A 22308-nucleotide genomic window follows, 5' to 3' on the forward strand; every position below is an offset into this window, starting at 1 on the left:
CAGCTGCTGCTGTTGCTGTTGCGATTGCAGCAATTTTCACACTCCGAAGGCCGCATACAATTGACTGATTAACGCCGATGCGAATGGTCTTGCAGCTGAAAGACAAAAGAAAACCGATCCGTGGATCGATGGGGATAGTGGTAGTAGTAGTAGTAGTAGTGTCCAAGTACGTGCAACAAGTAGTAGGAGGGGGGGCTTGGGGAGTTGCGATTGAAACGTTCAATTCGCGGCTGTCATCTAAAACGAGGCGAAACCGGAGCGATTGCAGAGCTGCGATGTTCTCACGGCGAGTTACACAAAACGCCGCACATCACGTTTCCAGCATTAATGGGTCTCTCCACTCCATACCACTTCACTTCACTATAGACCTGGCCAAGACAGACCGAATCCAACCATTCACGACGATGGCTCTCAGGTCTCAGGCTCTTGCCATAAACTTGTATTTGGCCCAAAACGTGAGAGAAATAAGAAAGGCCAAAAAAAAAACTGAAAATAAAATAAAAGCCAGGCCAAGAAGATACAAACTGAAATTACCAAAGAGAGAGAAACAATAAAAATAAATACATAGACCCAATTAAATCCGGACGGGGGTCTCCAAGTGTGAGTCGCGCTAATTAAGCAAATTAGTAAAAAATAAAACAAAATAAAAAATGAAAAATATGGAAAATTTGTGCTGCGGTCAGCGGCGCGTCTGCGTTACCCACTTTTGGATTTTTATTTTTTTTATTTTTTATTTTTATTTTTTGCCTCTCGGAGACTCGCATTGTCAACAACTCCACTACTGAAGCTTAAATCTGACCCATAAAATTTCCCACAAAATTATAGTAATTTTCGTTAACTCAATTTTGGATGAAATTATAGGAAAAGCCAACCAGCCAGCCAGCGGGCCAGCGGTGGGAGTCGATTGCAAAAGTAGCCGAAAATTGTTTCCCCGAGGCGGTCGCGGGAAAACTCTTCCAACAGTTTCCAGTTACCAGTGAAGATGCCGCTCTTTCTAGGGAGGAGGAAGGAGGAGGTAGTGGGGCATGCTGATCAAAGGGGCACAACCGCATAATTATAGTCCGCCGATGAGGCGGGTGGGCGGGTAACTGGACGACAGTTAAGGGGTCGGCCACTGGAGGCTCTCTAATGTGGTGGGAAGAGTATACGTAGTGGGGTTTTAACTTTTAGAAACTAGAGGGGGGCTTGGCACTGTAGAGTCTATAAGAACTATATGTTAAGTTCTATAGGTTATCTATAGGTTAGGCTTTAAGTATATATATATCTATAGATATAGGCTATAAGGCTATAAAGCAGGTTCCACTCCGTAATGGCCTCTATAAGATCTTAAAGTTCTATAAAAGACTGCAAGTTCTTTTATGACTTTTAGTCTTCTTTCAGAACTCATATTTAAGAGTTTTTTTTAACTTTTATAACAAATTTTTATCAAACAAATTAATAAAAAATAACATTTTTGTTTAATTTTTTAAAAGTTATACCATTATGTCTTTATAAGATCATATTCCAAATAAGACATGTCTATAAGACATAATTTTTAGATACTATTTCTTATATTTTTTATTCCTGGTCTGTTGCTTTGGAGCTACTTGAATCTCTACCTTAAAATAACTAAAGTTCACCATCTATTGGTATCTTTATCTCAAACTTGTATCTATATTTTGTCAAAAAAATAATGCCTTTAAGAAAAATCTATAGCATACCGTTCCATATATTATTATACTATATCTATGAATAATATAAACGTCATATATAACTCCTACTTTGACTATATTCTAATCAAGTCCTATAAGTATCTGTACTGTTCGCCTTATAACTCTATTACCCAAAAATATAATCTCTATATTGTCTTAAAAATTATATTTTGATAAAAATCTATACTCCATACTGTTCTCTAGTTATATCATGTCTATAACCCCTTGATTTCCTACTTCTATTTTGTTTATTTCCCTATCTAAGTTCTAATCCCATCTCTCCTACCATCACTTCCTCTTCCTTTTTATTGTAGTTCCACTGTAGTGTTTAACATAAAAATGCGCATAATTCCAATGATGAGCTACGAACTCTGCTCTGAGATGCATTGGAAACTTCCTCCTTAAAACATTTCAGCCCCAACGCTGTTCAAAATGCACAAAATGTAGTCGGCCATGTTAACAAGATACACGAACACAGTCATCCAACTATCCGGCCATCCAACTATCCGGCTCTAAGGAAGGCAATAAGTCAACAATGAAAAAAATACAAAAAAATAAAACATATTCGTTTTTCATAAATTTTGATGGCGCCGAGACCCCAGAGTGTCTTCTTTTGGTCATCAGGGGGGGGGGAGGGAGGATGACAACATTGTTGTGGTGGGAGCCGAGTGGGTCACATCTCGAGTGCTGTTTTTGTGGGGGGGAGGCTGTTACAAATCCCACAGAAATGGACGGGGGCGTTGTATTGCAACACGGATGCTCGGAGATTTGGATGTTTTTTGGCCGAAAAGTGCGTGGCCTCCTAATACATGTATCTCTATCTGTAATTATGCACTTGTAAATGTATCTGTATTTGTATCTGTATCTATAGGTAGTGCTGCCCCGTCACTTTTCAGCTGCAAATGCTTGCAATTAGTGGCGCGTGTTTCTGGTGGGAAAGGTGAAGGCGGCACGGAATGGCTTTCTTTTTCTTTTATTTTTATTTTTATTATAATTTGTTTTTGCCAACTAGGATGTATAATTTATCAAATATGAGATACATATATATATATATTCTTGTTTGTTGGGAGGAAAAGGACGACAACAATGCCGACAGCTGAATAATAAATTTAGCACGGGCTCTTCGATTTTTTCCGTTTGGTTTCGATTTGGCTTGTTTGGGGAGGGCTTAAGGGGGGGGCTGACATTGACACTTTTCGTGTGGCTGCCTCGGGCCTTAAAGGCTATTTATAAAAGCACCTAGTTCCCAGTTCTCTAAAAACAAAAAAAAAAGATGATATATTATAACATTTTTTTTTTGTGAATAATTTTCTTAAATAAAAATCTTAAAAATGGTTTGAAAAAAAAAACAAAGAAAACAATTCAATTTCCGTCTTGTTGGAGGCACTTAACCTTCAACTCGCATTGAAGCCAATTTGTATGTTCTTCACACCTCCTCTCACCCACCTCGCAGAAGACTGTTCTCAGAAGTGTTTCTAGTAATGCGACGGCGAGTGTTTCTCACTTAATTGTTGCTGATTTTTTGTAGTAATTTATGAACCAGAGCAGTCGCCCCAACACCGTTAAAGGTCAAACGAGCATTCGGCAGTCGAAACCAAAAACTGCCAAGTCATAAAGAAAATAATAATAATATAAACCCCCCTCTATATACCCCCTTTTTGTAGAATTATTGGTATCAAAAGAAATAAAAACTAGTTTCTCAACAACAGCTCAAGCAGGAAGACTGCCCAGAAAGAGAAGGCTATAAGCAATAGAAAAGAGATGGCTAGAGAGGTGCACATGCAATGGGATGACATGATATACATAGATAGATAGATAGGTTTGTGTGTCTGGAAGAAGCTGCCGGGCAGCATATGCCTTGGAATACTAATATATATAGATATCTCTATATATGTAGTGTGTATGGCATAACGGTTTAATGGAAACGGGCATTTTCGGGGTCGCCACTAACTAACTAACCCACTTTGTAGAAAGATTTATCCCCCCCAGGTGGTTATAACTGTGAATATCCTTATCAAAGGGGGTTTAGAAATCGATTAATCTATATACCTCCAGAAATATATAACTAGACTTTATTGTATATAAAGCCTAATGGGAAAATACCGTGAGAAAAGTGGCGGAAAATCAATAACAGGTCTCCATTCTAAGTACTCTCCCTAATATATCTTAGTATTTCTAGTAATACATATATTATATAAGAAACACTCTCTCTTTTTGGCTTAAAAGGGAAACCCACAAAGCCCCCCCCCCCCCCCACTTACTTTTTGCAATTTTTAGCATGTGACCCAAAAAAAATCGATATAGGGCTTAGTAGAGCTTGTAGGGAGGTCAAAGGGTATCAGGGGGTTAGGGGAAGGCCTGCCAGGTAGGTGTGAGAAATAACAAGCTGCTGGTAGGCGTCGAGACCAAGACCAAGAGGGGTGGAGGGGGAAACACCTGACAATGCGAGGACTACAAGGGCTTCGGGGGTTGCGGGGGTCACAGGAAGACAGACAGGAAGCCCGGGAGGAAGCAAGTTCCTGCCGCTGCGGCAAAGGAAGTGGTTAAAACAATATGGATAAGTTTTCAGCAAAAAAAAAAAAATATATATAGGTAGTGGTGGTGGCATGCAACAACAAAAACAACATGAATGTACCGTAACAGTAGTTGTTGTTGTTGTTGTGGTGTGCCAATTCTAAGCGTTGCATTGGCAACAGTCGCGCTTCGCCGGTTTCGCAACTGAACTCTCAGCTGCTCCTCTTCTGCCTACTGCCTACTACTACTAGTATTAGTACTAGTACTAGTGCTACTGCCTTCTGCTGCATTGCGCGTAATCAGTGAAGCAACAAACCGTGGCAGCTAACCAGCAATAGTTGCAGAAAAGAAGACGAGAAAAAAACAACAAAAACAACAACAAAAAACTTGAATGCAGTTTTCGCAGTGAATGACACAGTTTCACAGAAAAGCACACACAGACACACACAAAAAACTTTAGGCCTTTTAGATACTCCTTTTTTTTTAAATTTTCTTACATTTTTAATGCCTTTTTTTTTATAATTTGTTTAAATAATTTTTAATAATAATTTATTATTTATTTATTTAAGCACTTTTCTATAACATTTCACGGTGATGTTTCAACTGCGTCGCTAAGTTGCAACCGATGGCGGCGGCGCCTCAAAACAACAATTCCGACGAAACGATATATCGATGATACCGACGACCTGCGACCACCGCTCTCGACCGACCCGGCCAAAGGAAATTTCTATAGTGAGTGAGTGTGCCTCTTGGACTGACTGGCTGGCTGGCTGGCTGGCTGGGCCTGCTGCCACTACTACTTGTTTCGTTATTACGGCTAGCAACAGCAACACCAGTCCACAACAACATCGGCAACACTCTCACAATACAAAATATATACATATATAAGTCTATATATATGTAAATGTATATGTATGTGTGTATAAAACAGGCAAACGAAAGCAGAGCACTCAGTAAAGATGACGATGATGGTTGCTACTGCTGATGCTAAGGTGAGAGAGGGAGAGTCAGCTGCTCTCTAGCGGAAAGAGCGTGTTTTGCATACAAACATGGCCGAACTGTGTTTGTGTTGGTGTGCCTGCTTCCGACCACTTGTTTGACGGCTTTTGGCTCTCACGCGAGCTCTCTCTCTCTCTCATCAGCTGTGTTGATGCTCAGCAGCTGACGCAGTGGAGTTGCCAGACTAACAAAGGTAGTAGAAAAGTAGTAGAATTTGCTTCTATCTACTACTAAACTTGATTTTTCTTCTTTTTAGACATTTGTATCAATGATTTTTTGAAGAAATGGAAGACTTATAATCTTAAGCTTACAATATTAATATTATTTAAATCTTACCCACTACTTGACCATAAAATAACCTCATTTTGGGTAAACTCCTTTGACAAAATTAGTCCATTACTCACCTGAAAGAAAGAGAAATGTAATTTGATTAAAAAGACGTTAAGAAATGGAATCCTTTAAGACAAATAGACCCTCCGGAGAGCTCTTATCAATGGGATGACCCCAAGCCCGCATAAAAGAGCATCCACATCCCCTTCAACGCTCCCCGGGGTGCAATTATCACGCTGGTGGGGGGGGATGAGGAAGAAATCAAACAAGAAGAAAGGAAAGAATGAAGAACGAAGAACACAGGAACTGCATTTGATAGCCAGACTTACTTGGAATCGGGTTCCAAATAAAAAAAAACAAAAAACCTTATAAACACTTCGTCATTCACAGCAAATAAAGTTGAAACTACACTGGAAATAATAATTTTAAATATATTTTCTTTGAAATTGAATCAAAAAGTAGTATTTCTTCAAGTGTATTGGCAAGCAGCTGTCGGTCAAAGAGCGTGAGAGAGACAGCGGCAGAGGAAGAGGTCGCAAAGGTGAGAAGCGGATAGAGGAAAGAAGGAATCTTTCGATTCTCGAGAGCACCTGTGACCGCCCGCCATGCAACATCAGCAGTGGCGGCAAGTTCATTCGCATCGCATCCAATTCTCCTCCAAAATGCCTTACAAACACTGCTAATGGAACATCTGATCCGTGTCCGTGCTACCCATCTCTTTTCTTAGGATTATATGCCCTCTCTCTCTCTTTCTATCGCTGAGTTGCAATTGCAACTGCAACGCTTGGCTGCTTTCTAGCGGTGCAACTGCAGCAGCTACTTGCCATTATTCGAATTGCTTTGTGCCCATTACTTATGGCAGCGACTCTTGCCGGCGGACAGTTAAGAAAAAAAAATGGTAAAAATAGAAAAAAAAAACGCGGCACACGATCGCGATCTTTGGATTACAGAAATTTCGAAAGAAGTGGAAAGGTAAACTACTTGCCACAAAGCGGAGAAGAGACCACCAGGGGTCAGTTCAATTCAATATATGCTTTATAGGGGAACTTGGCTTGAAGGATCTGCCTGAAGGATCTATAATAATTTAGAATAATTCATGTTCATTCTTGTCGCAACATGTCATAGTAGGTATTTTAAGCCATTTCCCAATATTTCTCTTTTTAGAAGCGACTTATTTGTACCCTTTTAAGATTTAAATATGTAAATATTTAAAAAGTAACTTGAATCGATGGATTTTGAATAAAATTCATGTCCCAACATGTCCTAGAATGTCTTTTGTCATGAATTCTAACCAATAAACTCATTTTCCAGTATTTCCTTTGAAAATCAACCTCTAATTATTCATTTTAACATATTTATCTTCTATATACTAACTAGATTTGAAGGCTTTGTGTAATAATTTATGTCCAAACATGTCACAACATGTCTTAGCATGTCCTATAATGTGTTCTTATCAATGAACTAATTTTCCTACCCTAGTTTCCCATTTAAATATATTTATTATTAATAATATAACTTGATTTCAAGGATTTGTGGAATAATTCATGTCCAAACATGTCACATCATGTCACAATCATGCATCCTAAGCAATAAACTCATTTTCCAATAATTACTTTGGTAAAGCAACCTCTAGTTATCCTTCTGCTCTCAATAAATACTATGACAAGTCCCATAAATAAGAAAAGTAATAAGGACCGACCCGAATAGGGTCCCAAAAGTTCAAACACTGCCTCCCAAAAGTTTAAATATACTATGAACTACTTGTGTGTCTGAAACCGAAGTACTCAAGTTGTTTATTTGACGTACAATGTCCATAAAATATTCCCCAAAATTCCCACAAGGGAATCAGAAATTGATATGATTTTTGCTTTCAAAGCAACAATCTATGGAATAAATATTGACTTTAGATAAGTTATGATTTGATTCGAAACTGTATTTGATTATAATTCATGGCTTTTACCATTGCCTTGCTAATTGTGGTATTTATTTAGAATTTCTAATCCCCGGAAAAGTTCTACATCATCTCATCAATGATTGGACATTATTTTTTGCATTATTTGTTCCCTCCGTAATCGTAATATTTGATTTATGATTGTTTGTTGTTCCTGCAACTTCCCAGCTTAATTGCAAAGTGAAAGAGTTAAGGAGGCACTGCTTCCTGGTCCTGGCCTGGCCGAGAAAAATAAGGAAAACAAACAAACTAACTGCATAAGTATGCAAAGAAAATACAATTTTCAATAATGTTGCTCCCCCACTCGTTGCCTCTCTTTCTCTCTTTCGCTGTTTGGTGTGATTTGTTTTTATTGCTGCCGTGCCTGGGATGATGTTGTTGTTGTTGATACGTTTCTAGTTTTGCTACACTTAAAAAAAAATTATAATAAACAAAAATATTAAAAGTTAAACCAAACCAAACCAAAAGATTACTCTGATCAGAACACTCATCTCTCTTAACATCTCTCTTTCTCGGTTTGTTTCTCTTAGTGTAGTGGGGAGATGTGTTAGGGGGTGGGGCTGGGGGCCAGTTCCGTTTAGTCGGTCACGCCACCACATAAATAAGACGGAACGGAACGGCAACAACAAAGCGTATCAAGATGTTGCTGCCAGCGTTACTGTAGTTACTGCGCTGCTGCTGCTTCTGCTGCTATTTCTGCTGCTTTAAGTGTTGCCGTTGTTTTGTTGCTGCTGTTGCGGGTCATGCGCACTCTCAGTGACGTCAGAGCTAGCCATCAAATTAGGAAATGCGCAAAAAAATACAAAAAAAATTTACAAAAAAAAACAATATCAGCAAAACAATGAATCCCAAATGAGCGCCACATAAGCATACCCAGTAGTTGTCAAAATAGTGGCTATAAAAATCTTATCGTTTTCGAAACACTTTAACAATAAAAAAAACCTTAAAAAACTTAAGAACGGAGAAACAATAAACAGTTGAGTTTTTTTTTAGGACTACTGGTGTGCTTTGATTATTTTATTACACATTTTAATGGAGTTTTTTTTTTTTTTACGAAATTAAGTTTATCATTTATTTTCTATATGAATTTATCGAGAATTTATTCCTATGTGAAAAACTAAATGTAGATGTATAATAATATTTATCTGTTTATTAAATATGTACAGATAGTATGTAGTTACTTTTTTCTTACTTGATAATATCATATGACACATTTCTCATATAATATTATCTATTTTTCGTATTTTTAAAGAAGAAACATGGCCTATTATCATATGTTATATTATATGACATATTACCTACTACCAATTTATCATATGATAATATCCCTTTAATTGCATTATATAATCTATCTAGCTTAAGATATCATCTACTTCCTATATGATATCACGTCTTTCCCGTGTAATACCTTATATTTCTCACAAATTTTACATTTTTCATATAATATTACCTAATACTCATAAGACTTTATATTTCTTATACGATATCTTACGTTTTTCATATAATATTATACATTTCTCATATCATATAATCTATTTTTCATATAAAATAGTCTATTTCTTATACATATGATATATTATGACCTACCTATTTCTAATAGAGATACAATCATATTCTTAAGTATTATTATTTATATCATGTATTATATTATCTTTTTATCAAAATATACCTTTTCCCATATGATATCATCTATTTCACATATGATACTATCTATTTCTCATATTTTCAATTTCCCATAACTATTAACAGTCTAAATAACCATCTATATATTATTTATTTTATCTATAATATCTGTTCTATATTTCTTATAGAATATCTTTCTACCTGTCTTAGATCTATCTCTTAGATGTATCTATCTATCTACCTAGATATGTTATATGATAAATTTCTTATAAAAATGTACAATTTCTAATAAAATATCATCTATTTTTTATGTTTTCGAATGATATTATCTAATTCTCGCATCTTTTTTTGTAAAACATCTCTTTCTCATAGGATAAGATACATTTATTTTAAAAAATAACCCATTTTTCATATGATATCATGTATTTCTCATGAGATATAACTTATTTTCTATATAATATGTATCTTCTTTATATCTTTTCCTCATATAATTTGTATATTTCCCACAAAACCCCATCTTTATTAACCAAAAGCTTGTCATTATATATCCAATAATTGTATCTATTTTAAAAATTCCTACTGTATGATAGTGTTATTAAATTAATATATTTATTTCCAATCCCAACAAACCCCTTTCAAAAAATGCAAATTTAATATTTAAAAGATTAAATTTTCCAACCCAGAGTGCGGGGGACTTGGATATGCGTCGCGGACATGGCACTGCGTGATTTATGTGTCGCCATTTAACGAAAGGGGGCGTGTGCGAAGGCCCGACAGGAGGCCAGGGGGCAAGGGGGACAAGGGAGGGAGGTCAATGTGGCAAACTGCGAATGTGTATGCACCATTTGCCTTGAGGTGTGAATCACCAGCCGCAGTAGCAGCACCCTCCTAAAAATCGTTGGGGTTTCTCTGCAACATGGAAACCCTACAAAGCAGACCAAGGAAAACTGCGTCGCAAATTTAATAATTTACAAGAAGCATAAGGGGGTAGGAGGGGTATTGAGAGGGAGGGAAAATCCAATAACAAAAATAAAAACAAAAAACATTGATAGCCAGACACAGAAATCAGCTGTTTGCGAACTTTGCCCGCTGAGAGCAGATGTGATAGGGCGAGAGTATGGAATATTACTCTCTTCCTAGTGGTTGCTAAAAACCACTCTCTTCCTTCCGCTGTTCTCGGGAGAGAGAGAGGCAGAGACCCTTTGGGGGGGACTTGGGACTTGGAGTTGGTAGAAGGGAGTCCCTAGAAACGACGCAGTTTTTCGCGAGTTTTCCACGATTTTCAAGCCAATTAGGGAGATTCGGTGGGGAAAGAAAAATCAGACTAGTGGTTTGGATATTTTTAGAGGAGGTTTATGGGAATTTTAGGGGGTTTTCTTTATAAGAAGCCTTTAATAAACCTTTTCTTTGCAAAAATATACATACTTTTATTAGAAAGTCACCTTTTTAAGGAAGTTTGTAAGAACATTCTTATAAAAGGTACCTATAATAGGTACCACCCATAGGCTTTAAGTAATTCCTGAATCAGTCTTGACTTTAAATAGAAACTTGACTAAAATTAAGAAAACTTTAAGATTTTAATGGAATTTTAAATAGAAACCTTTCTTCAAAAGCCTACTCCTTTGTTTTAAAAAGTTAATTATAATAAAGCTATTGAGCTTTATACTCATTTATTTATTTAACCCCCCCTTAACCACAAACATTCCTCCTTGATTACTTCCATTACCCAAGGCCTCCTTTAATAAGCCAAAGGATGTCCCTTTAATGAACCATAACAGGATTCAATTTTAATTTCCTTAAAGGCCCCCCTCCTCCCTCCCATCCTTCCTTCATAATCTCATTTCCTCACTTTCTCCCTGAAAGCTTACCGACAAAAGCAAGTGACGGTCTCCTCCACATCCAGTGGCAGCGACAGTTGCGCCGTTGGGCCCCCAGTACCTGGCCCACCGCTCGCCCCGCCTCCCGAGGAGGCGCCACCTGCCCCGCCATTGGCATTCTGGCGCGGCACTGCCCGTCCCGGAATGTGGCGCGAAGATGCGTGCAGGAAGGTGGCCGCGAACGTGGACGATAGCGAAGAGTGCGACGCCGAGGGCCGGGGCGTGGAGGCGGTGGGCGTTTGGGGGGCAGTGGAGGATCCATCGCCGGCATCGGCCAATGGAACCGAGGAGTAGCGGACCAGGATCGCACGGCTGACGCGATTGCCGCCCGTTAGATTGGAGAGAGCCCAGTTCATGGCCCTGGGGACTTGGAGCTCGGGACTTGGACCACGGAACTCGGAACTAAACGCTTCCGCCGCTCGACTGCAACTGACTGCCACATGCCACATGCCGCATGGGGTGTGGTGCAGCAACCTTCTTCGAAGGAAATTGATTTTGTTTAGTGATTTCAGCCACGCCCCTCGGCCTCCCAAGCCCCCCCTCGGATGGGGCTGTCAATCAATGGTTTCCAACTAAGGCTGGCCCTTTCCTATTTCCCCCTCTCTCTCTCTCTCGTTGGCTATTTATGCTTTTTCTTTACTGTTTTTCTTTCACACTTTTTTTTTTATTTATTTTGTTTTTATTTTTTGCAATTTTCCCTTTTTTTTTGTTGCACTTGCACCCGTTGCCGGCTAATTCAATTAGAGTTGTACTAAGTGCGCTTCAAGGCTGCCGGAATGCACACGCTGGCAGCGGAACAACGAGGGTTGCTTATAAGGTATTGGAAAATATAAAAAAAAAAAAATGAAAAATTAATTTTTAAAAATAAGACTCATTTACTCAAGAAATTTATAAATTGCTTTGAATAACATACAATTTTATCATAATTTTTTATATTATTTTTAAAGTTAATATAATAAATATCTCAAATTAAGGTTTATTTTTAATTATTTATCTGTGGAACAGCGAGGGTAGCTTATAAACTACTCAAAAATATATACAAAATCTTAAAAAATAATATTCATCATAATAAAAATAATAATAATTATTAAATTAAGCTTAAAAATAAATTTTGTTTATTCTTAATTTCCTTCTAAAAACATACAAATTTTTCAATTTTTCGAATTTTTAAAAACTTTATATAATAAATATTTCAAATATATCAGCGGATCCGAGAGGGTTGCTTATAAAGTATTGGAAAATTTCTACAAAACCTTAAAAATAAATTCTTAAGAATACAATTTTTTTTAAACAAGAAATTCTTAATTTTTTTTTGGAGAACATACTAATTTTGTCCTATTTTTACAAATTTTTATAAACTTTACATAATATATATTTCCAATCTAGATTTATTTTTAAACTTATTACCTTTTCATAAATCTAGATTCTATCTTTTTTATGACAATATTTAAATTTATTTTGGATTTTAAATAAAAAATAAATATTTCAAATGTTTCTGGCCTGTTTCGAACTTCAAACACCTCCTCCTAAGTGAGGCTCTTAATATCTCCAGCTCTCTTCCTTTTTCTTCACCTTACAAGATAAATTTTGAATAAAATATTTATTTTTATAGATTCCCATAAATCTAACTAAAATTCCCTGTAGAACACTTCCTCAGAGAGTAGCTCAGTACCCTCCTCCTCGTAGATGGGGCAGCCCTTCCAAGGGGGGAGGCACGAAAAAAATCGATAGCTTTCCTCTTGCCACATTTTTAATTGTTCTGCCTGGCAGGTCTGCCCTGCTGCCTGCTGCTGCCGTCTAATGAAACCCCTCCGCTCCAATGGAGGGTGATGACGTCCAGGCCCAGTCCATCCAAAAAAAAAGGAGAGGAGCGGGGAGGGGAAATAAAAGTAAACCCCACATGGAGATACTGGTACTCGTATGATGTTGTCCTCCGCTGGCAGAGAAGCCATCAACTGATGTGTACTTTTCCCCTTTTTTTTTTGGCGTATGGGGTGTGACATGTGACACAATTTGTTTGTTCTTTGTTGCTCTCACATCGTTTGTTGTTGTCGTTTGTGTTCCTTTGCCTATTTGGATGCTGCGACAGTGTCCCCCCCTCTACTATATCCAAGCACCTATATAAATATATATACATACATATATAGGGCTAGCTAGGCAGGAGAGAATAAAACACAACGTAATCAACAAATTGTCAGATGGGGCTCTGTTGGGGTCTTCATTTGTCCAGTCCAGTCCAGACCAGACCAGTCTTTCTAATCAACTCGACTTCCTTATTACTCTAATCACTAGTCTAATCACTGAATTGCCTTTAATTGCGTGTCTCTCTGGGATAAGTCCTTTAATTGGTTCGGTTTCCAAAACAGGTTTAGCGAAAAAGTTGTGGATTAACATCCCTTAGGTCGTAGATTAGCTGGAAGACTGGCAGATTAGGGGAAGAGTATTCAAGACATATGGCGGGGAGGTTTAATTAGGGTTAGAGGTTAGGGGTTAAAGGTATAGAGGTTCTTGGAAAAAGGTTTTTTTTTTGGATTTTTGGTTTAAACCTTTAAACCTTCTTTAGGATTAGGGTGTTTATAAGGATATATATATATATCTTAATAATTTATAATAAATATAATAATTTATGGTAGAAACATTGTAGTGTTTATTTTATTATATTTTATTTTATTTTATTAAATTTGAGTTCATTTTTTTCTTGTTTGATGTGTTTTTTTTCTGTGTTTATTTTGCTAAAGAGAGCGATAAAAAAATTTATTAAAAATATTAACCTAATAACAGGGACCTTAATCATTATGAGTTTTATTTAAAAAATCCCAAAATATATCCCAAAAATCATAAATAGTCATTATTATATGATTAATATTTATTAAATAATATTTAGTAAAACAATAATTAAGAAAATAATATTTATACAAGTTTGTAAAATCTGTTAAGAGGTTTCTTTATATAAAGCTAATCATAAACCTGATTTCAACCACTTTTTGAAAAGAATACTTCATCCCCAAGGCTTCTGTACCATTTTTATCTTAAAGATACATGTATCTTTAGATACTTTTCTTGAATTTCTTGAAAGAATTCTTAAAAAACCACCAAAAAGATAAATATCTAAAGCAACTGCCTGATATAAGGACTCTAAGGACCTTGAGGAAGTGATATTTTATGATCTACGAAAGTTCTACATCTCTTCAAGACTCTCTTTTAAGAGTTCATATAAAAGAACTCTTGTTATTAGAGTATTATTATTTATTTTTAGTATTAACAAGAGTACCTCTCTCTCAAGATATAAAAACAAATATAAAAACGCGAGCATTGATATTTATTTTTAAAGCCAAACCGCCTCAAGTGCGGTAATGAAATTGGCAAGTTCAATAAACCGGCTCTTATCTATCTAGCCCTCCAGTGCCTCCTCCTCCTCCTCAGTGGTATAAACAAAGGCCAGGAGGACAGGAGAATGGGAGGTTGGGAGGATGGGTGGATAGGCGGCGGTGGGGCGATGAAGATGAGCACAAAAATAAACGCAAGGCAATCAAAGTGCAGCGATGGCCTTGCGACTCCGATTCGTGGGAAGAGGCCGACCGACCGACCAGACCAGACGACACGCACACTTGTAAACAAAATACTTGAACAATAAATACATATATATAGAGTACTATATATATATATAGTGAGTGTGTAAGTAAATCAAAACACTGGCGACTTGGTAACCGCATTGGAGAAATCGATAAAATGGCCATTGATTTCAGGTGGCCAAAATAAAAGGGTATTCCAAGGTCTATTATCCTAAAGGTAAAAGAAGGTCTACCATCTTATATTAAAGTGTTTTTTTTTTTGGGGGGAGGGTAAGAGGATACCATCGATAGGGATTCCCCAAAAGAAGGGGTACCTTTGGGGTCTACTCCTGCGGGAGAGGTGGCCAAAAGAAAAGAAATTTCTTGTGTCGGCGAATACCCAAAAACGAGGCCAATTGGCAAAAGGCCAAATGGCGACGAAAAAGAGCAGACACAGAGGACACAAGAGACACAGAGACATCATAAAAGACGACAAGAAGAGACCCCCCCAATTTACACCCAATAAATGGCCCGTTTTTGTGGATTTTGGGATGTTGGATGGATCAGGACTTACCCCATCAGCCAGTCGACTGTGTCGCGAAGGTATTCCGGAATTCGCTCCAGTTTGAAGGCTGTTTATACTGCTGCTTGTGCTTGTTTGGACTGCAAATATCCGAAAAAAAATAAAAAGTTTTTCCCCAGCTGAGGGAACCAACGCACGCACACAGGCAAACGTTTTACGCACACACCGCCGACCGAGACGCACACGGATACGCAGAGACGCACACGTACGGACACCACCGCCACCAGGACACCAGGATCAGGATCGGAAGATCACCGGGCAAGCCAAACGACACACTTTTACTTTTGTCAATCAATATTTTTGGATTGGATTCGTTTTCAAACTTTGCACATCAAAATTTTTCTCCTGCTTCTTCTTCACTTGTTTGTGCACTTTGTTGAGGCCCGTTATCGGTGCGATAGGCGATAGCTATCGATAGCGCCTGCGCAGCCGTTCGATACAACATGCGCAAAGATTCTTAAAAGATTATAGCAACTAAGCACAAGAATTTTGACATCTAATTTATTTATTTTACGTTTAAATCAAATTAAGAATTATATGTTTCTTGATTAAACAACCCTCGAACGGCTGTTATCTTGTTATCTTAATGCAGCCCTGGTTGTTGTCTATCAGCTGTTTTGCAGCAGGGACGTTGAAAAAGGGATGTCTTATTTTTTAATAATTAAACAATTAAATCAACTCTAGCTTATAAAACTCTTGCCCAAATAAGCATATTTTTTAAGAAAATTATTTAAACTTAAAAACGATAGTTACATTAAATGAAACGACAACCCTAAATTTATCGATATCCTGGTGGCAGCATGCTGTTTATTTCTATTCACAGCTGTTAATTGGAAATTACATAAAATGGTACAAACTTAGCTCATAATTTTTAAAAACATTCGTAAAAGTCTATCATCTATCCCCAAATTCCATATATCCGTAAATCGCAAATTTATCTGTACGATGTCGTCGCCTAAAACTCAAACCATTCCCGCACCAAAGGCAAGTTCCGTGATCTTGGCGGGGCTTGGAGTGGCTGCTGTGGGCTTCGCCGGCAAGCACCTGCTGCGTCGCATGCCCCAGATGACCACCAAGTTCAACGAGGCGCTCAAAAACTTGCCCAAGTTCGACGCGGAGAGCATGGCGGCGTCCAAGTACTACAAGGGCGGCTTCGATCCTAAAATGAACAAACGAGAAGCGGCGCTCATTCTGGGTGTTAGTCCAAGTGCTTCCAAGTTGAAGGTAATCCTCTCAATCTATATATATGTTTCCTTACTAATCGCTGTTGCATTTACAGATCAAGGATGCTCATAAGAAGATCATGTTGCTTAACCATCCGGATCGAGGGGGTTCACCCTACTTGGCGGCCAAAATCAACGAAGCCAAGGACTTTCTGGACAAAGCTAAATAGAGTCGGGAATATATCCCCCCCTTCGAGTGTAAATAAACTAGTTGTTAGCATGTAAGGTCACTTTTGTAGTGTTTTATTAAAGGGAACAATGTTTGCCGTCTACGAATTGTATAAATTTTAGTAAAATTTCGCATAAAGGCATCCTAGTCCTTGAACGAGAAGTATGTGATTCTTCATGCAGCGGCACTGATACCGCCAGCATATTAGGAAGAAGTTCTTGCAGCTTAGTTCCTCACCCAAATGGCATTCTGAAAGTGTAGGTTAATATATCTATGGATCTATAATTTAAGATTACTTACGAATGCGCGACATGGGATTGTGTATTGAGGATATTAAGTTTGTATTAAGAAAGCTAATTAGAGCGATTAGCAGGCACTTTATAAACCACATCTTTGTTCCTTGGTTTCTGTAGAGGAATGAAAGGTATATGTTCCATTATGATGGCTCATACTTAGCTATTGAAACTCTATAAAGTAAATAAATCGATTTAGCTTCAAGTAGAATTCAAAGAAAGAAATTAGACTCCAATATGTTCTTGACATGCTTAGCGCTACTATATATTTTTAGAGTCTAACTTGAAAGCTAATTCTTAATTATAAACAGAATTTATTTCAGGCTCTTATTATCTTAATTATTTGCCAGTTTTAATTATAAAAAAGAAATGGAAAAGTTTCCGCGTTTGAACAGTTGCTGTTGCGAATTTGCGAATTTTGTATTTGTTTACCCCCTTTTGGCACAGATCAGATCAGAGATTGTGTGACGACAGAGGTTCTCCAAGAGATTCTCACGCTGCTTGGAGCCAGTTGGCTTGTGTTTACCTTGCCAATATTGTCGCTGAACCCGACTCCGCTCGGGGGGTATAAATAGCGTGGGATTAGCTCCAGAACAGCATCAGTTGTTGATCACATCCGGTAATCAACCATCGACATGAAGTTCACCTGGGCATTCCTCATCCTGGCCGTACTGGCATGTGTCCTGGTGGACCAATCCAGCGGTGCCACCACCTCCACCACCACCACCACAGAATCCACGACCACAACCACCACCACAGCTGCCTCTGATACCACCACCACCACTACGGCGTCTTCGGACTCTACCACCACAACCACCGAATCCTCCTCGTCCACCAAAAAGAAGAAGCACGTGACCCACTACAAGCGCAAGACCCACCGGCCCAAGAGGATCGTCAAGTCCCGCCGCCACCGCAGGAACAAGAACAAGAGCAAGAAGAACCGTAGCGGTTAAGGATGCTCCTCCTCCTCCGCATGATTATGACCCTTTCGACGTTCTAGAACCCAACTCTTCCAAAAATGGCTTTAAAGTACCTTCTACACTAACCTGGCATTACCAAAAATACAAAAAAAAATACATAGTTTTTAAGAAAAATAAAGAAAGAGTCCTTATTTAAAAAAAGAATACCATTTTTTAAGTTCGAACTAGTTTATTAAGGATTAAGGATACTTCCTCCTTTATTGGCCAACTCTAGCCCAAGGACCTCTTCTTCATTTCCTCACGAAACTGGGCTACGGACACCATATTATTTTGATCCTTGTGCTCGCTGGTTAGACACTCCCACATGGCATCGAAGGTGTCCTTGGGAAGGATGTCGCAGAATATGCGACCCACTTCCTCTCGGGAGCGTGGCTGTTTGAAGTCACTGGGCCACAATCCACGCAGAGTGCTTATATCCGGATTAATGATGTCATTGACATGGGTGTTGTCCATGTCCTTCTGCACCGCGGACTTGTGCGGAAAGCTCATGTTGCGATCCTTGTTGGGTTCCTTGCCCAGATCCGCGCACAGCAGCCGGTAGGTGGTGTCCTTGTTGTAGACTGCATCCGGCAGGGGAGAAATGGAACCCACCAGCGGCAGGGGCACCAAGATGGAAAGGAGCTGGACCAGATCCTCGTATTTGACGGCCTCGGAACAGCAGCCCTCGTCCACGATCAGTTGGTAGTGCGAGGTGGCCGTCCGTATCTTATCCGAATCAGCCGGGATGTGCATTTTTCTCAAGAGGGTTATGATCTCCGGCAGTGGCAGTAGTCCCGTGGATTCCTTATCCTTGTTCCGCAACACCGTAAGGATGTGGTTAATGGTGATGTCATCCTGTCGCTGTAGAAAGTCTCGCAATGTGTTCATGTGGCTAATGGCTTCGGATAACTTTTCGGATTTCTCCGAGGGCCAGGTGTTCTCCAGCAGGGATCTCATGTCGACCTCGTTGCGCTTCACCAGACCAAAGGTGATGTTCTCCGGGATGACATAAGGATACCATGCAAACTTCTTGCCCAGAGGAGCTTTGGTGCGATCCTCCAAGTCCACCACTGGCTTCTTCACAATCAGCAAGTGCTCCTCGCCCTCCTTCAGGCAATTCTTCATCTTGATGCCACTGCGATCCGAGTTACTGGGAATGCCAAAGGCCCGGAACCTATTGAACTCCTTGTTGTATCCACGATTGATCTGCTCGGCTGGGAAGTAGTGGTTGTGGCTAACGATGTGCTTCTGATGGAACTCGGCGTACTCCCGATTCACTTGCTCGGCGGTCTTCCGCGGCATCAAAAGGTCATAGAGGGCACCTTCCTGCGGATTGGCATCTCCAAAGGTCCGGCTCAGATTGGTCACATCATCCGGTTTCGATTTGGTCTCCATTGCCTCGCCCAGTCCTATCTTTTTCTTGAACAGATTCTCCCGGCACTTCTCCTGGAGCAGCGTCATCAGGCTCTTGTTCAGCTCGAAGCTCAGAAGCTCTCCAATGGAGTTGCCCGGAATCCTGGGCGAACGTTTGCCAGTGGGCTTGGGCTTACTCCTCCGGCAGTGGGCTCTTATCAGGTTCTCTGCTTGTTCGTCGGTATCCAAAGACGGCAAACAGTCCTTGACTCCAGCGTTGAAGTTGGGATCCTTGTAGGACGATATGCCCGCCACCCGCAGGTCGGGACTTCGGTCTATAAAGCGACCCTTGTTGGCCATTTTTGGTTTGTTCTGATGGGTGTGTGGTATATATTTTAGATATATTCTGACGGATATGGTGTGGGTAGTGTTGTATGTTGGGTTTTAACTTCTAATATGAGGTGGCTTTGTAGGAAAGGGATAAGATATAGGGCTACAGGGCTATAGGTCCTAAAACTAGACTGCCGGACTCTGTCCGTCTAAAAAATAGTACCAGTCTCTTATAATAGTTATGGTGTCTTAGAATCTTTTGGGAGTTATCTTCCCAAAAACTCCCAGGAACTTAAAGATATAAAACCTATATTCCCAGGCATACTTATTAAAAGAAATTAGTCCTTAATCCTTTAAAAAGCTATGTCTACAACTCCCCAAAAGTATCATTATTTCTTTTAAGATTAAATACAACAATTTCAACTTAAAATTATTTCTTTTTACTTTCATTTTCAGATCTAATCAAATATTAGTGTTCTTTGTTGAAAATTTCGTCCTGGAAGTGACTGACGGATGCCTTTTCGTCCTAATCCTTGAACTTTGACCATCAGGAGCTGCCAGATAGACTCAAAGTCTGTCTTCAGTCTCCCGAAAATGAGTAGCAAGGAGGATATGGACACGCCAGGGAGTAAAGACGTTGGGAAGCAACCCGATCGTGGTGGATACTTCGGAATAGAGGAGCTCCTTCACCCGCGTGTTGACTTCGTCCCAGGCCCTGAGACTTCGATGAGTTGTGTTGAGATGAGTTGTGATGAGTTCAGTTGTGGACCGGTCCCTTCTAGAAATGCTTCTTGCGGACCTCACAGAGCATTCGGTAGGTGGTGTCCTTGTTGTCCAGGTTGTCCAGCATAGTGGTAATAGAACCCAGTGGTGTCAGGGGATGGCAGAAGACCTGGCGAAGGAACTGGCGGTAGTGAAGGGACTCCCTGGAACAGCCCTCGTCAAGGATCATGTCCGGGTGCTTTGCCCTTGTCAATTGTTATCTGAAGTCGGGTTAGGACGTCCCAGAAGCGATCAAATGGCAACTGGAATTTATTCTCCTTGTCGATCCTGTTAAGTTGCAGGAAAACATCGTCGTAGCAGATTCCGGAGGTCCTATTCCTTCGCAGCCTGGCTCGGAATCCTCTCAAGTAGCTGATGGCTTTTTCACGCTTCTCGGTTATCCAGGATTAGTTTCATGTCGTCCTCGCCACAATTTCCCCGCCGGAAATAGGTGAAAATATTTTCGGAAACCTTATTCAGAGATCTTTCTAAAATAGAAGTTTGTAAAGTATTTGTTGAATTGGGTATTTGGCAAAAAATACTATAAATAAACGTTGCAAAATAGCTCTTTAGATCGGAAAGCACCTGAGTAAATATATTTTTCAGTTGGCTTGGGCTTGGTGTTGCAAATTACCAAGTTTCCACTGACGCTAACATTGGCAAATACCACATATACAAAAAATATGGAATTGAAAGCCTTAAATAAATACGAATTTAAAAGAATGGATACCAAAATATTGAGATAACCTTAAGAAAAGCTTTGTGTGGACCAGACTTACTTTTCAAACTTTTTACCCAAAAGGTCCTTTGGTCCTTGCCTCATGATCTTGCCACTGACATCGACCTTTAAGGGCGTTCTGTAGTTCTTGTTACGATCGAAGGGAGAGGCATAGCTGTTATAGACAATAGATTATAAATCTACAACATAGACCTTTGGGTACTACCCACTTTCTATGGGTTAGTCCTTTGCTGAAGACCCCCTGATCTTGGTTGAGCTCATCCCATAAACCGACTCCCTTGTGGAACTGGCCCGAAAGGTCCCCCCAAAGGTCCGACTGGTGGTGGTAATATCATCTGGCTTGGTGGCTGAAGGTTTCCTTCAACTTGATCTCCTTCATTCACTGGATTAGTGACTTTCGTAGCTTCACGCTGAAGAGTTCCTTTACTTTTCTTCAGGTTTGGGAAGACTCTTCCGGTAGTTCTGCTCGATGTCACCCCGTATAAGGTCCTCAGGATGGGGCTATCGTTATGCAGTCCTGGAGACTCGTCTGTTCTTCGATATAGGTAGGTATTCCGGCTGCTGGTATAGTTGGATTCCTATTTATAAAGAATCCTGTAGTAACCTATTACTATTTTTTTTTTGAGGATTTTTAAGGCTTTTCAGTGTCTTCTTTTGTTTTCAAGCTTCAAGTGTCTGTTGTGTTTTCTTATTTTCGTAAAAATAATTAAAATTTGAATGATAATTTTTTAAAATTTACATATGTCATTTTATTTTTCAAATGTTTTATTTTTCTTATTTCTTAGCCCTTCCTGTGGGTCACTCGGACGATGGTCTTGTGGCACCTCTTGGGATGCTTGCACTTCTTCTTGGGCCTGAACTTGCCACACCAGTTGTTTTTCTTGGAGCACTTCTTCTTTCCAGAGGAGGACGATTCGGTGGTGGTGGTTGTGGAAGAAGAAGCTGTCGTAGTGGTTGTTGCCGAAGTGGTGGTCGTGGTGGTGGTGGGATCAGTGGTGGTAGGTGAGGTGGCCGAAGCCAACTGGATGGCCAGGACAGCCAGAGCAACTACAAAGAGGTACTTCATCTTGCAAGAAATGTTCAAGATTGGAACTGTAAGATTTTTATGATTAATTGGATTGGAACTTGGCCCTTATATAGTGGCTTGTAAAGTTCCGCTTCTTGGATCGAAAACTTTAATAAATTTGAATCAATATGTTAGGTTTTTTAGTAAATATTTAATCTTTTGTGTGCTAATCACAAACTTACCCCTTGGGGTAGGCTACAAAAACTGAAGAATAGTAACCTCGACCACCTCTTCTGTTGACTTTCTTAATATTAACTTGTTTGCTTTTAAATTTTTAAGATTTCCAGCAAAAATA

The 22308-nt window shown here is 39.4% G+C and overlaps 5 protein-coding genes across 10 annotated transcripts in view; 2 read left to right on the forward strand and 3 right to left on the reverse strand.

Moving 5' to 3' along the window:
• The window catches only part of Mob2 (MOB kinase activator 2), a 37509-nt gene extending 21882 nt beyond the window's left edge, over positions 1-15627 (reverse strand). Inside the window, exons 1-2 of one of the 5 annotated variants that reach the window (XM_070279330.1) lie at positions 15261-15627; positions 15111-15199 (exon numbers count right to left, since the gene is read on the reverse strand). In XM_070279330.1, the coding sequence (XP_070135431.1) occupies positions 15111-15115 (5 nt within the window). In that variant the 5' untranslated portion in view covers positions 15116-15199; positions 15261-15627. Of the gene's footprint in view, positions 1-4702; positions 4890-10976; positions 11357-15110 lie in introns of those variants that run through there. The other 4 variants (XM_017234464.3, XM_017234461.3, XM_043209615.2 and 1 more) reach the window with 4 other exon arrangements.
• A 199-nt stretch (positions 15628-15826) lies between these two features.
• On the forward strand, positions 15827-16618 carry LOC108120720 (mitochondrial import inner membrane translocase subunit TIM14). Of its 2 annotated transcripts, XM_017234467.3 has the most exons (3): positions 15827-15968; positions 16104-16343; positions 16399-16618. In XM_017234467.3, the coding sequence occupies exons 1-3, from the start codon at positions 15966-15968 to the stop codon at positions 16510-16512; spliced, it is 357 nt and encodes a 118-aa protein (XP_017089956.1). In that variant the 5' UTR covers positions 15827-15965; the 3' UTR covers positions 16513-16618. The 2 variants fall into 2 exon arrangements, with proteins under 2 accessions (XP_017089956.1, XP_017089955.2); XM_017234466.3 differs by having other exon boundaries at positions 15930-16343.
• Positions 16619-17259: 641 nt separating this feature from the next.
• LOC108120721 (protein new-glue 3-like) lies at positions 17260-17871 on the forward strand. The gene has a single exon (XM_017234468.3). It carries the CDS (start codon positions 17440-17442, stop codon positions 17755-17757), a length of 318 nt encoding a protein of 105 aa, XP_017089957.2. The 5' UTR covers positions 17260-17439; the 3' UTR covers positions 17758-17871.
• A 75-nt stretch (positions 17872-17946) lies between these two features.
• LOC108120678 (EF-hand domain-containing family member B-like) lies at positions 17947-19561 on the reverse strand. Its single transcript, XM_017234423.3, has one exon. It carries the CDS (start codon positions 19474-19476, stop codon positions 17995-17997), a length of 1482 nt encoding a protein of 493 aa, XP_017089912.2. The 5' UTR covers positions 19477-19561; the 3' UTR covers positions 17947-17994.
• Positions 19562-21714: 2153 nt separating this feature from the next.
• Positions 21715-22058, reverse strand: LOC122322330 (mucin-like protein 1). Its single transcript, XM_043214152.2, has one exon. The coding sequence runs from the start codon at positions 22011-22013 to the stop codon at positions 21729-21731; it is 285 nt and encodes a 94-aa protein (XP_043070087.1). The 5' UTR covers positions 22014-22058; the 3' UTR covers positions 21715-21728.
• Between the last annotated feature and the right edge of the window lie 250 nt (positions 22059-22308).

The sequence above is a fragment of the Drosophila bipectinata genome, chromosome 3L (assembly GCF_030179905.1).
Source record: "Drosophila bipectinata strain 14024-0381.07 chromosome 3L, DbipHiC1v2, whole genome shotgun sequence".
NCBI classification, from domain to species: Eukaryota; Metazoa; Arthropoda; class Insecta; order Diptera; family Drosophilidae; genus Drosophila; species Drosophila bipectinata.